The 16,643-nt window shown below is 50.1% G+C and overlaps 1 protein-coding gene across 1 annotated transcript in view; it reads left to right on the top strand.

Annotated features, from left to right (window-relative positions):
* The window catches only part of RGS10 (regulator of G protein signaling 10), a 37,148-nt gene extending 22,175 nt beyond the window's left edge, over positions 1 to 14,973 (top strand). Inside the window, exon 5 of the mRNA XM_082424848.1 lies at positions 13,199 to 14,973. Coding sequence (XP_082280974.1) covers positions 13,199 to 13,345 — 147 coding nt within the window. The 3' untranslated portion in view covers positions 13,346 to 14,973. The remainder of the gene's footprint in view (positions 1 to 13,198) is intronic.
* Positions 14,974 to 16,643: the final 1,670 nt, after the last annotated feature.

The raw sequence follows: 16,643 nt of genomic DNA on the forward strand, positions 1-16,643 counted from the left end.
TCTCAACCAGATGAGAAGGGAGGCTGGAGCTATTTGAGGAACCCACACTGAGGAAGCAACGAGTGGTAACCGCTGAAGGTAGGAGCAGCCAGAAAAATCTAGAAAAGCAAAAGCACATGGACTGGGAGTGGCGGGGAGCCTGGGGCTTTTGTGCAAACATCGCCTCCTACTTCAGCTGGCCCCGTAGTCCACTTTGCCAACGTAGTCCACTTAAAGCAGGAAAAGTTAGGTTTAAAAAAATGGACCTAGAAGGGGTAAACTTTAGGGTTCTGGCAAATTTTCGTATGAGGAATGCCAGCAGTAAAGTAGGCAAGAGGGGTGAAACTGCATTGCAGAGATTTTTTTAGGCATGAATTTGCAGATGTGACTGTTCACAGCATGCTCTGTTCTTATGAAACGTTGTATGCACACATGTGGACCATGGAACACTGACAGATTTCAAACTTCTGCTGGCCCTGTTCTTATTGGGGAAGCAAAGGCCTTACTTGGCACACAAGTGGAGACCAGCTCTTAGCTTAATTCAGCACTCCTCCAACATGAGCAAGCCTAGAGCCACCTGTTGTTAAAACAGAAGCTGGGCCCCAGCCCCAGAGTTAACCCCTGGACTTGATGGTTCCCAGGTGGGTTGAGACTTTGCCGTCCTAACAAGTTCCCAGGTGATGCTCATGCTGCAGGTCCTGGGACTACACTTTGAAAACCACTGGTCCACGGCATCAGTTGGCATTTTTTTGATCACCTGGAGTGTGCACAGAGCCCAGAGCCATGTCCCAGCATGCAGAAGGCCTCATTTGCTCAGCATCAGATAGAAAACAAATAGACAGGTAGAAAATAAAAATATTAGCTTGAGAATGTTTTCCAGTTGATACAGTGGCAAGTGCAAATTCCACATGAATTCTAAGTCAAATTTGAGTGTTGAAGGGACTCCAGTTAGCATGGGAGACTTGCTGAGGGCTTCCTGGAGGTGGTGATGTTGAGCCAATGGGAGAGATGCCATGGACATGGATTTGTGGAGGGAAAGGAATGCATGGTTAAAGGCAGTTCTTGTGTCTGTAGCCACACGGGGGTATCTGCCCCACCCGGACCTCAGAATCTTTTACAAACTTCCTAGGGTACTCTGAAATGCAGCCAGGACTGAGAACCTGCACTGAAGCCCCTGTGTTCTAGGTATTCTCAATAAGAACAATATCTACCCTTCAGGGGTGCCCTTCTGTGCCCCCTTGGCATATATTATCTCATTTAATCTCCAGTGAGTAGTAGTATTCCCATTTTGATGATGAGAAAAGCAAGGTTCAGGGAGACTAAGTGGTTTGTTAGCACAAAGTCCCATAGGTACAGGGCGTGCTGGAGGCCGATGCACCTGCCTTCGAAGACTGTACTCCGCACACACTCACAGCCTGTGCAGCTGTCCCGGCCTCGCGGGCAGCCCCTCATGGCTCCTCAAAGCCGCATGAGACCGGTTGGAGCAGAGGGGTTGCCATGTGACTACAGTCCTTTTCTGGGATCGCAGAAGGCAAGGTAGCCGCAAGGAACGAGGTGGGCTGCTGTCTCTCCACGCGGTAGGACAGCTCTCCCGTCCCACCAGCTCTCCTTGTGTTAGGCCTGTGACACATCTCACAATGGAGCTAGGCCTCTGTGACCAGGGCACCCCCGTTGGATTCAGACTGTGGGAGGTTTAGCTGGTGCAGAAAGGAGGAAATACAAGGGACCAAGGACAGTTTTTTTAAGTGACAAAATATTTTAAAAATAACTTTTATTAAGAAAAACTTTTATTGACCTAACTAGAAAAATCATACATGCTCAACAAAGGAAACTTGGGAAACCAAAAGATAAAGATAAAAACAATTCAAAATTTTATGCCTGGAGATAACATTTAATGTCTAGACTTTCCATCTTTTTTTTTCTATAAATATGCATGTGCACACATATCTAACAAATGTGGCACAATGCAGTTCAAACTACTTACTGTAAAGAAAGTACTTTTATACCCTGTTGTTAGAAGTCATTTATTTGAGGGGAGACAGAGGTACTAACTGTCTTCCTCGGGCATAATTGGGTGGAAAGAAGGTATTTGGAATCTGAGCTGAGTCCACAGTGGGTCCCTGCGAAGGCCTCTGGGTTCTGTTTCACTTCAGAAACCTCTGCCTCTTGGGGCCCTTGCTGGCAACTGTCAAAATGTATGCTCAGCAGAGTCTATGGGTCTCTGCTCCCCAAAGGCCCTCACAAGAGCCCTGCTTTCCTAAGTGAAGGAGAGTGGAGCTGAGGGGAGCATGTTTGGAACCACAAGATTTCACATAACTTAAAAACCTCCTCAGCGGCTTTGGCTTCGTTGAGCACCACTTGGCTTTATCGCCGAGCTGTCTGAGCAGCATGCTTTCAGCACCGGCTCACCAGGAAAACTCCAGGGGCCTCAGCCCCTTCCCATGGCAGGCAGTGACCCCGAGCCCCTGAGGCTGCTGAGAGGGCAGCGTGGACTTTGGGACACAGCTGGAGCCTAGAAGGATGGGAAGATCTTCCCTGAGCATCAGATGAGATGACCTGACATCCACGAATCTCATTTAAAGGAGAGCTTCTCAGGTCTTCATTCAGGTCCTGTTGATTCTTGGTTTACACACAGTTCTAACAGGTTCTGGTTTTTCAGTTCACAGCCCATTTGAAGTGCTGGTAGAGGCTGTGGAGTGAGGGGCAGCAAGAAGTGATGGCTGACAACCAGGGAGGAAGCAGAAAAATGATACTAAACACAAAACCACAGCACAGTGATTGGGAACCACTGAGCGTGGGGAATCTCACAGCCCCACACACCGCACTGGGGGCATCCCTGTGCTACAGGATGGTGATGCAGTTAGTGATCCTAATGACCCCAGATTATAAAGCAAAACTTAAATTGTGGTCAGCGTGTTCACTGAAGAATGTGTTAGGCGTTTTAATAAGAATTCCATCATAAATGATATCTTTTTAAAAAAATTGTTTATTTGTTTGTTTATTTATTTATTTGGCTGCGCTGGGTCTTAGTTGAGGCACGTGGGATCTGCATTGCAGCATGTGGGATCTTTAGTTGTGGCCTGAGGGATCTAGTTCCCTGACCAGGGATCGAACCCGGGCCCCCTGCATTGGGAGCGTGGAGTCTTAAAGCTGGACCACCAGGGAAGTCCCCATAAATGATATCTTAAGAGAAGTTTGGGGGCTTAAAACTTTATTACCTGGAAAATTCATAATTAGACTGTTCTCTGATTTAATCCTGCTCTGCCAGTGTGGCCCAGTTGTGTGCCCGGCACGTGCAGGTAAAGCCAGGAGAGGTGAGGGTAGTACTGGGGGCATCTCCCTGGAACTTTAGCCTACAGTCAAAGGCTGCTGTTGGGCAATTTTAAGTTGTGGGAAGCAGGAAGGAGGAGGTGATCTTACAAAGAGCTGATTTCTTCAATGAATTGCACTTGACTGCAGTGGCTTTTTGTCTTAAAAACTCCCCTGGGAGGTCTAGTTCGGTTCTGGTTGGTTTGCTGGTGTGTGAACTTGTTTTTTCTTTCATTCCTTTATGCTATAAATACTGATGCAGGGCCTCCTATGTACCAGGGACTGTGCTAGGAACTGTGTGTGCAGTGAGGAAATCAGCACCTGTCCACCCAAGAGGATAGACAGAGATAAATGCTCAGAAGGGGATACAACAGATGACGGGCTAAGAGTGACTGAGAGGGGCCTATTTTGGGTCTAGTGGTCAGGGAGGACTCCTTGAAGAGATGCCCGAGATCTGAGTGGCAAGGGGGAGCTGGGTGAGAAGACTTGGGGGCAGGACCTTCCAGGGAGAGCCAATGGCAGTTGCAAAGGCCCTGGGGCAGGAATCCACTGGGTATGTGGCTGCAGTGGAGTGAGGGAGGGAGATGAAGAAGCTAAGTTGGGAGGAACTGGCTGGGGTTAGGCCCTGAGGCCATGGCAACCAGTTTAATTTCAACGGTGACTATTTATAGAATGTACCGGCTGGGCTCATAAGGTTTGGTCCTCTTGAAAGCCAGGCACCTTGGCTCTGATCCCCAGCTCCGGCTGTGCCCGTCCCTCGTCAGCCAGGCAAGAGAATGCAGATGACTCGGTGCAGAGCCATCTCTGCTACTAGAAACTCAGCTGCGAACCCGCAGTCTCCTGACCGTGGCTCATTGTTTGTACCCGGATGACCTAACCCCCTGCCCCCTCCCTTACCCCTCCCTGCCCATCACTTCCTGGACGCTGAGCTCAGATTTACTGTCACTGTCACTGTAGGTTAAGTTAGGCCGGAGGGGGAAGTGGGAGCTCATGTTCCAGGACTGCCTCCATCTGACCCCAGGTGGGTCCTGTTTCTCGGTGTGGCTTCTGTGGCCTCATCGGTAACGTGGGGCTTTCGGCAAACACGGCCGCCTCTCCAAGCAGCAAAACAGTCCACAAGCCTTCAATGTCCCATTTAATTAATTAATTAATTTACTTATTTATTTATTTATTCTTGGCTGCGTTGGGTCTTCGTTGCTGTGCACAGGCTTTCTCTAGTTGCGGTGAGCGGGAGCTACTCTTCGTTGCGGTACGTGGGCTTCTCATTGCGGTGGCTTCTCTTGTTGCGGAGCACGGGCTTCGGTAGTTGTGGCTTGCAGGCTCTAGAGCGCAGGCTCAGTAGTTGTGGCGCACGGGGTTAGTTGCTCCGCGGCATGTGGGATCTTCCCGGACCAGGGCTTGAACCCGTGTCCCCTGCATTGGCAGGTGGATTCTTAACCACTGCACCACCAGGGAAGTCCCAATGCCCCATTTTAAAAAGTTGCTCCCTGATGGCCACAACCTTGTTTCCGTAGAGCGGACTTTTCTTTGACTTTAGAATTTAGCAGCTTTGAAACTTTGGCTAAGATGCCATCCCTCCCTGAGCCTCAGTTTCCTGATTTGTGAAATGCAGGTTATGATAAGGCAGTTGTGAGGATGAAATGCACTCATGTCTGTGAAACACTGACTTGGTGCAGCGCCTGGCGTGCAGCCAGCCCTCCACAGGTGTTAACTGTGCATGTCCTTTAAATTGTCTTAATGCAGTAGTTCTTAACTGGGGGTGATTTTGCCCCTCATGGGACATGGGGCAATGTCTGCAGACATTCTCGGTTGTCATGATCGGAGTTGGGGGGCGCTCCTGGCACCTAATGGGCAGAGGCCAGGTTGCTGTCAAAACACCCTACAATGCACAGGACAGCCCTGACCGCCCCCCCTCCCCCGCCACGACCCCCTACACACACACGTATCTGGTCCAAAACGTCAGTGGTGCCCAGGTGGAGAAACCCTGGCTCAACGTAACTTTCAGAAATGTAGCAGAATCCACGTGCCCTACCCTGGCTAGGTCCCCACCTTTTAAAAAGCACCAAATAATGTCTATGTCAGTTTTCTACACTTCAGTGAATTCTGGGAAAACATTAAGGCGGAACCCCTTCACAGTTTACACCGTGCTTTTGTGTGTGCATCTCATCTGACTATCAAGTAGTCTTGGGGAAGGTGGAACCTGGCACCTCACTTTATGGGAGAAAGTTCCCTTGAGGGGAAGGTGACCTGACTGGCCTGAGGTCCCAGAGCTGGAAGAGGGGAAACGGGGCGTGAACCCAGCGCTTCTGGTTCAGCCGGACTCTTCCTGCCACACTGAGGCCCGTGATCCACGGGAAGCAGTGGTGTTTGTTCTTACTGTTCTCCTTCTGGTCTGTGCCGCCATCTTCCTTTCCTGGGCACTGGGACAGCAGCATGGTCTTTGGCGATTAAAGACCAACCAACGCTCTTACCTTCTTCTCCTTTCCCACCTTCGCCTCCCTTGCTCAGTTGTGCTCTCCTGTACCTCCAGCCCTGGCTGATTCTAGAATATTCCCATCAGTCACTGAGGCACTGAGAGTCACCCACGACATGAAGGGATCAAATTAGTCACAGCAGCCTAACATGTCCAAGAAATGACAATGCCGGTCTGTTCTGGCCCTGTCAGCTTGGTGGCCTGGACACATGTGTCCTGCTCAGCTACATGGCTAGAACTCCAGGGAGGAAGGCCAGCACAGGAACCTGCTAAGCCAGCACTAGCCACAAGCACATCCTGTTACTGCCTTGCCCAGGATTCTGGACAAGTTAATTTTTTAAATTATTTTTAATTGTTAAATTACTACATGCATTGTTAAGATGAAGAGAAGAAAATTCACATAATCCAGGAGGAGATGAAATGAAAAGCTAAAATCCCCCAGTTCCTGCCTCTTCCCTCTCACTTTCTGCCTTATGTTGTGTATCCTTCCAGACCCTTCCCCGAATGTTTGAAAACGGAACACTTTGAAATCTGCTCAGTGACTTGAGGTTGTGCCATATGAAAAATTTAAAACAGAATTCTGCTCCTGCAAGTTTCTGGGTGCCAATTTACACATCTTTCTTGCTCTGAAGCCTCTGGTTTGAATTCCACAGAGTAGAATGATGGGTTCCCTGGAATAGCAAGGAGATTGAAGAAGAGGGAAGGGTCAAGGTCATTGCTCTCTCAGACCATGAAAGAGAAGGCTGCAGGTTTGAGGCGGACAGGGCTGCTCATTCTTCTTCCATAAATCTTAGGGACCCCAGTGCCTACACTTACTGCAGATTTTGAGTGTTGTCAGGATGCCCTCACCCAGGCTTCGGGGTTGGTGCTACGTCTGGTCTGGGGAGGGCAGAGTGGAGGTGGTTTTCTCCCCTGAAAAGGAAGTCCTCAACCTCTGATGTTTAAAAAAAATCGAAAGACTTCAGTGAGATGTCAGCACTCCCAGCCACATCCTTGACAGCGAAAGGAACCATGCACCAGGCCCCTTTTTAGCAGTGTTGTTTCTTTGAATTTCCCCAGAACCCAAGAAATGAGAAGCGCTTCCTTTGTAGACCTCAGTAAGAAGGGCTGGGCCAGCTGGTGAGGACCCAGGGGTGTGGGGGAGGGGCTGCCACACCTTCTGGGGTCGTCTAGGAGTCCACTCCCTCCCCTAGCCCCTCGCTTCTCCAAGTCTGGGTGCGGCGGGAGCTGGAACCGGACTTACTGGGCACCTCAGTCTTGGTGCCAGCTGCCTTTTGCTCTCAACGGTCAAGCCCAGTCCAGAGAATGACATGTTCCAACGGGCAAAGCCAGAAAGAGCGGTTCGTGGGTTTTCATTCAAGTGGAAGGAGCATTGGATCCTGGCGTTTGCCATGGCCCTCTGGCTTCTGAGGGTGGGGAGGGAAGGACAGCATTTGAAATACTTTTGTTTTTTTTTTTACAACTTTAAAATGGTGTTTAGGGGAAGAAGAGGGGGTGGGGGACGGGTGCCAGAGAGCATTGAACTTTCTCCCTGATGGCCAAAGGCGAAAATAAAACGCCTTCACCCCACGTAGAAAGCATGTCATTTCAGCTTTGGATTTGAGTATTAAGGACTCCAGGAACAAAAAAATAAAAAATAAAATTAAAAAAAAAAAAAAAAAAAAAAAAAAGGACTCCAGGAACAAGTGGACAAATCGCCCCCTCCCCACCCCACGGCAGTGAGACAGCACCAAACCCATGGGTGTGCGAGGGGATTGCTCCCCGGGCAGGGGTCTCTGTCTCTGTCCGTGTTCGGCCTCTTCCTGGATTCCTGCTCTCACCCTGGCACGGCATCCACCTCGGCGGGGGGCCTGTCCAGGAAGAAGGAGCACTGTCTAGGTGACAGAACCTTCTGTGTGGCCTTCCCTGGTGCTTTGGGACAAGGGCTGACCTGAGCTCTATCTTCTTACTTGCTCTCTGCCAGCTGCCCTCAGGCCTTCTCCCCCATCCCCTGGGGGAGCGCACCCCATTCCCCCATTCCCAGAGGGGGCGGTGATCTTTGATCGGGGGTGGGGACGTCCCCATCTGCGCCTGGCCCCAGCAGCCTCTGCAGCGCCCCACTGATCCTTGCCTGAGGGCTGGATGTGGAGGCTGGTTTTCTTCACGCTTTGTGTCTGTCCGTGTGGTGTGAAAGCATGTCTGCGGTCTAGGTGTGCAGTTGCATTCTAGAACTGCAATTCATGGACAGTTATGTGTTCTTTCAGTCCTTTTCATGTAAAAACTAAACCAGGTTCTTAAAGCAAATAGGAAATCCCATTAATAAAATTTTCTGTTGCAGTAAAGGATTCATGTTTTTTCCTCCTGGTACCCAGTTGAAATAACATGGTGGAGGGCTTTGAAGAGGAGGTAGGATGCGTGTTTAGTTTAGGCCTCTAATGGCCTTGTCCCCTAAGACGGGTTAAAAGATTGATTAGGCTTGAAATGCACTTGATCGAGACAGGGATGAAACCTTCACGGAGGGGCCCTCAAGGCTGGTTAAGCTTCTCATTGTCTATACGGATGAATATGCGTCCGTAAGGGAGTCCTTTTCTGGAGCAGCAGACTCGGAATAGTCTCAAATTGAAGCACCACGTGGATATTTTCCTTTGCAGAAAGGGGAATGCTAATCAGTCGCGGGGTCTGGGATCTGGGGAGGGCGGGGCATCTTGTATAACGACTTTGAGTGGGGGGACCTCCTGGCAGGAAGACCCCCTTCCCTGTTTTCACTTCGAGTCCCACCGCCAGCAGCCTGAGGCTTGGCTCCCAAGGTCACGACACTAAGCAATTTACAGTCCTGGCGTCCAGCCCCCAGATGTGGGGCTGCCGAAACCTGAAACCTGCTGGGCCACAACTGTGATGGCAAAAAAAAAAAAAAAAAAGGTAGGGAATGCAACTTAGCTGCCAACTTGAGTTTTCTGCTCCGCAGGCTGCCTGTCTCCCCGAAGGGGTGTTGGAAGGGGTGTTGGTCGGCGACCTGCAGGCCCACCCCCCGCCCACCTGGGTCTCCACCTTCTTTCGCTTCCCTGCGGACAACGAGAGGCGCATGGTCAGGGGATGGTCACGGTCCAGCCCCAGTGAGGCCAGTCCTCCCCATCAGAGAGTCCTGGTTTTGTGGAACCTTCTGGAACCCCTAGGGCCATCTCATTTTCTGTGCTCAAGCAGGAGTGAGGTGAAATCAATAATTTGACTGTGTTCATTTCCAAGGGCTGTCGTAATAGATTATTGTAAACTGAGTGGCTTAAAACAACAGACATTGTTTTCTCTCACAGCTCAGGAGGCCAGAAGCCTGAAACTGAGGTGTCTCCAGGGCCGTGCTCCTTCTAAAGGCTGGAGGGAAGACTCTTTCCTGGCCTCTTCCAGCTTCTGGTGGCCGCTGGCAGTCCTTGGTGTTCCTTGGCTTGTGGCTGCACCACCCCAGTCTCTGCCTCTGCCTTCCCATGGCCTTCCTCTCTCTGGGTGTCTCTCTGTGTGTCTCTCCTTTTCTTAAGACAACACGCCTTGGATTTTGGCCCACCCTAAGTCCAGGATGATGTCATCTTGAGATCCTCAACTAACCCTATTCCCAAATAAAGTCACACTCTGAAGTTCTAGGTGGACCTAAATTTGGTGGGGGCACACCATTCAACCTTTGGGGATGTTTATTTCCCACTTATACACACAAGCACTCGTTAAAGAACGTATTGGGATCATTGTTTTTAGTTTACATGCATTTTAAAAATTCTGTGTTCAGTCACTTCACACTCAGGTACGTTTTTCCATGTTAAACTCCTATGCACTCTTCATTTTTAATGACTGCCTCCTGCTCTGCCATATGAGTGGCAGGATAGCCTGGAGGTTAGGAGTGGGGGCTCGAGGGCCGGACGGCCAGAGTTTGCATCCTGTGTCCTCTTTGCCTCACTGTTATGGGCTGAACTGTGTCTCCCCTCAACTTCATATGTCAGACTCCTAAGCCCCAGTACCTCAGAATGTGACTGTGTTGGGAGGTGGGGGTCTTTAAAGAGGTGACTAACGTTAAATGAGGTCCTTGGGGTGGGCCCTACTCCAGCCTGACCAGTGTCTTTATAAGGAATGGAGATTAGGACATAGACACACACAGAGCAGAGACCAGCTGACCCTGGGGAAGATGGCCACCTACAAGCCAGGAGAAACCAACACTGCCATCACCTTGATCTTGGACGTCCAGCCTCCAGGACTCTGAGGAAAGAAATTTTTGATTTTCAAGCCACCCAGCCCTTAGTACTTGTCACGGCAGCCGAGCTGACAATATACCAGCCACTGGGGCCAAACACCAAATCTCCAAGTCCTCGTTCCTTCCCCTGTGTGATTGGGGTCCTCGGGTTTGGTGAGGATTAGAGAGGATGCTCCGTGCATTGCCTGATGTGTGGTTTGAAGGTGCTCTTAGTGGGGCTGCTACCACCCTGAACTGTTTTGCCAGCCCTCTGTCATTGCTCGGTGGGTGGATTCTGTTCATTCACTGGGTGAATGTTTGTTGGACCTCCGTCATGGCCATTTGCCCCGTGATAAAGATGGCTGTGGTCAGCAGCTGGGTACCTGGTCTTTGGCCACTTTCTTTCTTTTCTTTTCTTTACTTTTTTTAAAATTTATCAATCACTTTGTTTTTTAAACTTTTATTTATTTTTATTTTATTTTTGGCTGTGTTGGATCTTCTTTGCAGCTTGGGCTTTCTCTAGTTGCGGCGATCAGGGGCTGCTCTTTGTTGCGGTGCATGGGCTTCTCATTGCGGTGGTTTCTCTTGTTGCGGAGCACGGGCTCTAGGCGCTCAGGCTTCAGTAGTTGTGGCATGCGGGCTCAGTAGTTGTGGCACACGGTCTCAGTAGTTGTGGCTCACAGGCTCAGTAGTTGTGGCGCACGGGCTTAGTTGCTCCGCGGCATGTGGGATCTTCCCAGACCAGGGCTCGAACCTGTGTCCCTTGTATTGGCAGGCGGATTCTTAACCACTGTACCACCAGGGAAGTCCTGGCCACTTTCTTGAAAGAGATATTTAGGACATTCTCTATCCTCTAAGCCATCTTCACTGAGCACCAACCACGAGGAGACCTGGGATGGGAGCTGCCTATTGCCATGAGCTCCTAGGCCAGTGCCCAGGAGACCCTTTGCCGGTGGCAGTGAAGACCCCATGCAGAGATACCAGGCAGCTCACAGCCCCAGAAAATGAGACTCTTGGAATCAGCATCTCTTTTCTTCCTCAAATCTGTCCCAGTCTGATGGCTGCAGCTGCCATCCCCTGACTTGGCGGCACCAGGAGCTGCACCTGGAAGCAGGTGAGGGCTCATGGAGAGGGCAGCCCCATCCTGAAGTCCTTCACGGGCATCTCACACCCGCCCACGGCAGGGAGTGGCCCGTCCGCTCCTGTTAAATAGCTCGCAGCCCCCTCCCCTCACGCTTGCTGACGCCAGGAGTGCCAAAGGGGCAGCCGAGCCTGCAGTGTCCTGGCATCTCCTGGAGGCTGAGTGAGTCCTGCCAGCCGCTTGGCTGAAGCCACCTCCCCTCCTCCCTCCCCCACTGCCTCCGGCCTGGCCCAGGTGCCTCCAGCCCCAGCCTTTTTGCTTCTCTTCTTTGAAGAGCCACGGCAGGCAAACAGGATGTTCCACTCCCACACGTGGAGACAGACGAGACACTTGGGTCGAACCGCATCCTGCTGGCAGAGCTGGGTCCCATCCGCTGCGGACCTGGTCGGGATGGGGTGCGGGGCTGGGGGCCAGGAGGGGCACTCACGAAGCTGGTTTCATTAGTCACTTTTCGAGCATTGTTCCAAACTGTGAACTTGGTGGGCATCTCAAAGTTCCCTCTGGGGGCTCTTGTGCCTGGAAGGGCCAAATAATGCAGGTGGTGAGGGATGGCAACACCTGCATGAAATGATAATGGCATTCCTCATCCCCCGCCTCACCCCTGGCTATGATTCTTGTATTTTCTGGGAGGTTTTTTTTTTTTTTAATGAATAATTTCTCCAAACCTTAGCAAATCAGTCTAGGATTACAAGATGGCTACAAAATAGATGGCTGCCATGGAGAGGCACAAGGTGGGAGCTTACAGAGGTGTGGTCTTTCTGAGCAGTGAGGACACCCAGGGAAGGGCAGGCAGTAGTTTAAGAGTTTAAAGAAAACCCAAACTCTGCTGAAAGCAAAATGATTTAAGCGGTTCTCCCATGGTTGAAGCTGTCTTGGGAAAATGAAGGTGTCAAGGCCGAGGTCCAGTTCTCCCAGCCCCCAGGTAGATGTTCTGAGTCCCTGGACACCATCAGACATTTCATTTACAAAGTAGTTTGTGTGCCTGTTGAGAGAGGACAGATTTAAAAGACGTTTTACCACCCACTTGATAACCCTGCCTGGCAGTGAGCAACATTCTAGAGACCCCTGGAACTTTCCACTTGTTGAGCCCATTGGTAGTGCAATAAGTGAAGGCACCAGGGTGCGCAGGGCGGATTTTCGGTCTGCAGAATGCCCTGAAAGTTCGGTTGAAAGGTCTGAGAGAGATGGAGAGAGATTTCTCGAAAGAGACTGTATCCCTCGACCACCAGAAAGTGCTTCCCTTTTGCTTCTCCTCTTCCCACCCCTTTGCAGGGCAAGGGAGGAGGGTGGTGGCAAAGGATGGGGTGGGTGGAGAGGGGATGCTGGGAAGAGGGACCGTGGCTGAGAAGAGAGGGGGCAACTGTCTGAGGACTTGGGGTGAGGCAGGCGGCAGCCCTCTAATCTGTCAGGGTTTCTCCCCTTGCACCTGATGAGCGTACCTTGGAATGATTTCTTTCCCAGAGACGCACTCCTGGAACTGTGTGAGCAAGCAAGTGTTTGCATTCCGCAGCTGACCGCTATTTTCTTTAATTAAGGCCTGTTCCCGAAGCCTCTGCTCGCCAGGACTGCCGTTTCACTTCCCTGACCTGCATTGAATAAGCCCCATTTTGTTTCTGGGCATAATAATAGGTTTGTTTGAGATCTTGGATGCCAGACTTCCGGGGGTCTTAACAATATTGACATCATCTGATATGACAGTGACAGTGGCCTTTACACTGTCGTCTCTATAGAAATGGTTTCTCTTCTGCCATCTCAAGTTCCTGGAGCAATACATCCCTGTATTATCTACCCAAATAAAGTGGAAATTCTTAAAGGACCGCTTGATACAAGGGTATAAATCAGTGCTGTGCGAACTTAATACTACTGTGGAAGATATAGATAGGTTTGTTTCGTGTGACTCTCTAAGCTCTTATACTCCATTGAGATAATTTCATAATGACCTAAAACATCCAGGAAATCCAGCTTGTCTAGCACACGACTTACTTTAACTTTCTTTGTGTGTTTGGCATGTATTTTCCTCAGCACATGATAGGTATTTAATAAATATTTGATTGGATGATTCATAGCCTGATTAGCCTCACCCTTCAGGTTTGTTTCCTTTTCCCCTTAGATCTTCAACCTTATGAAGTATGACAGCTACAGCCGCTTCTTAAAGTCTGACTTGTTCTTAAGACACAAGCGAACGGAGGAAGAGGACGAAGACCCACCCGATGCCCAGACTGCGGCGAAAAGAGCTTCAAGAATTTATAACACATGAGCCCTCAAGACACTGGCAAGAATGGCAGCTTTCGGAAGTGAAGGAACTCACTCTCAGGACCGTGCAGGGTTTATAACCTCTTTGTTATCTGCAAGGACTGACATGTGCAAAACCCTTCCATGGGATATGTGTATTTTATTACCTGCTTGACCAGTAAGTTTTGCATGATGGCTAATCTTACATAAAAAGACAAATAGCTTTGAAGTTTTAGTTCTCACACACACACACAAAGGGGGAAGAGTCCTTAAAACACTGGACAGTTTGAGTATTTTACAGCTTGATTAAACTTCATGTGAGGCCACCAGGTGAAACTTAACAGCCACCTCTTACCTATGAAGTCTTTGCCCTGCCTCGGTGGGTGGGTCACATGTGTCCGCAGATTCACTTGGTGAATCAGCTCAAGAATGAACTGATCTGACAAACTCAGGTCACTGGGGGTTTGTCTGTCAGGTGCCTCTTGGGTTAAATACTTCTAGAGAGTAAGTTCAGTGCTGGGAAAAGGAAATTCATCACAGCCTCTAAAGGTCTGGGGAGCTGCGTGTGGGTATCATCAGAGGGCTCTTATTTCTTGCGCGTGGGTTTGTCCTGGGTTTGCCCATAATCCGTGACATTTCGTGCAACAAAGATAAATAGTTCATTTTGACAGAAACAAGATCTCAACCAGGAAGAAAGACAAACGGGAGACTGTTCAGGGTTCCCATGGTGATGCAAGGTGGTGCTGAATGGGATGGTGGCACCGGCCCGTGCTGATGATGGAGTTGGGGGGATGTTCCCTTCTCTTGCAGCCCATTTGGTGAAACCCTTTCTTCTTGGTGCCTACCCCTTGCTAGACTTGTTAACTCTGGGCTTGAGACTTCAACCAGAGGAAGGAAATGCTGTCTTTGGAAGTCCCCTGTTGGGTGAAGAGGCTGTGAGTGAAATCCTGCTGGGCCCAGGTACCCCCAGCGGAGCCCAAGGTCAGGTGCAGTTCCCTTCTGCTCATTGTTCCTGCCATCTGCTGCTGCCAGACCTTCTGCAGCATGTTTGCCAAAACTTAAACTCCTGTTTGTACAAACAAAGCAACCAGACTCTTTCTTGAGAGCCTTCCAAGTCAGACGTTCCCATTTGCAAAATTCCCTGCTGTTGAGCATGACTGTATGATTTATCAATCAAACCGGGACACTTGAGAGAGAAGGGGAGTGAGCTTAATCATTACGCTGGGATAATAGGCATCAGCTGGTTCTGTTCTCGGTGAAACCAGTTTGCATAGTCACCCTACTGACCACCCTCTCCTAGGGCGACCACTTGGGCAGTTCCCTGGATTCTCGTCCATTCGCTGTGGTCGAATGCCCCCTGTCCTTCCATCCTGGGCCTGGGGAAGGGATGGTCTTAGGGAGCCATTCACTGCTGCCAACCAAACCACCCAACTGAGCATTCATCAGAAACAGCAAATGCTTGATTCCCCCCGACAGGGAGTTTTCTGCCTCCCCCAGGTCATCCCCGACATGCCTTCTCTCTGCCTGGGATGAGATAGTAATGCTGTGAATGACACCCAAGTGTCCTGTCATCTGGGAAATTCAGTCCATCTTCAAGCAGAGCAGATTGATGCACTCGAAAGAGTAAGGAATAAAAACAACATGGGTTCTCTAGCTCAACTTGCAGTTTACTAGCCAGAAAAGTGCAGGGATGCAGACCCACACCCCCACTGCACTGTCGCAGATGCAGGATAATTTCAAGGTGCCAGGGAACTGAGCGAGCTGCTTGGTGCTCTCTTTTGAGAGCCTGTGCTGGGCGGGTCCCAGAGACTGCAGGTGGGCTGGGAACCCTCTTTCTGGCTTTTACCCTTTTACCCCTGGGTTCAGAGGCCCTTTGAGGTGGTGAGCTCTTCATAAGCACATAAAGGAAACAGCCAGAGTTAGCTGGAAGACTGTCTGCCAGGAGAAAGCCTCTGGCTTAGGAGCTGCCTGAAAAGCTGAATGCGGGTGGGAGGGTGAGTTGCTTACGGTCAGCCATGGCTTACTTCTCACAGCACTTCCTCCAGCTTGCTCTGGCCGGGCTGCCTGCGTCCCTGCCAATCGCGGAACCGAGGCAGGTACCGAATTCAGCTTCCTAAAGCCATTGCAGAAGTGAGACAGAAGTGTAGGGAATCTGTATAGCCAGACCGAGGCTTCTACCCAGCTTTTCACTTTCACCCTATGTCTGTCCATCCGTCCATTTATTGATTAATATTTAAATTGTGTCTGCAATGTGCTAGGGATCGTGTTAGGTGCCAAGATTCAATGGGGGGAGTACAGCAGCCATGACATTTCATGCTCCAGTTCACAGGTGTTCTAAAATGTAGGTTTTATTATTATTCAGGTATGGTGAGCCCAGCAGATCAGGAGACGACTATCGTTGAAAGGATAGTTTTTAAGAGAAAGGAGCAGGTCACACCATGCAGGGCCATGTGGGGAATCACCAGGGTCGGTCAGAAGGTGGAGAGAGTGAGGAAAACATAGGCAAAAGCCTTTATTGTGGTTTCCTTGGAAAAGGCAGGGCAAAGGGTAGGTTTGGCTAGTTTGTATCATTTCCGTGGGCTCTGGGGCTTAGGGACTGTCCCTAACTGGTACCTGGGCCTGAGTCATTAGGGCGGGTGGCCCAGAGTGTGAGAGCCCCATAAGGAAGCGACCTGGGGATGTGAGCTCTGGATCTGTCAGTTGTTTTCTATCTCTTAAGAATCAGCTAGCACTGGGAGGGGCAGTTCTTCCAGTGCCAGCCAGGACCCAGAGGTCAAAGCATCAGAGTAAAACACGCTTAAGACAACAGTCTGCAGGGTCTCAAAATCTCAACCCGCAGGCCATAGATGTTGTGTTTGATGGGGCATGTGTCTGAAAGCTTTCAGTGCAATTGCCTTGGGCAGAGCACAGATGTAATCTCCAGCTGGCTACAGGCTCCATCATTCCCTATTGCCTTATAACAGGCCATTCACCTTTTACATTTTCTGCTGGCTCTACAGTTTGTGCCCTGATCTCCACCTCCTGTATGCAGAGAGCATGGCCTTGGTGACATTTTCCTCTATGACTTTTCAGTCATTAATGATACCTCCAGATCCACTCTGCTGACCCGCCCAGCTTTCTCAGAGTCAGTTGCGGTTCACACTCCTGCACCATCTTGCCTTCTCAATCACAGAACTCCCCTCCAAGGCAGGGCGGGGGTCACCTCACACTTGAAGAACACCTTTCCAAAGGCTTCTTTCCCATTGCTTCATACACAAAACCTTAAAAAGTGGGAGAACATCTATTTCTCCCATTTTAGAGATGGGAAAACCAAAACAAAGGAC

Source organism: Balaenoptera physalus, assembly GCF_965194825.1.
Source record: "Balaenoptera physalus genome assembly, chromosome: 14".
Classification (NCBI taxonomy): Eukaryota; Metazoa; Chordata; class Mammalia; order Artiodactyla; family Balaenopteridae; genus Balaenoptera; species Balaenoptera physalus.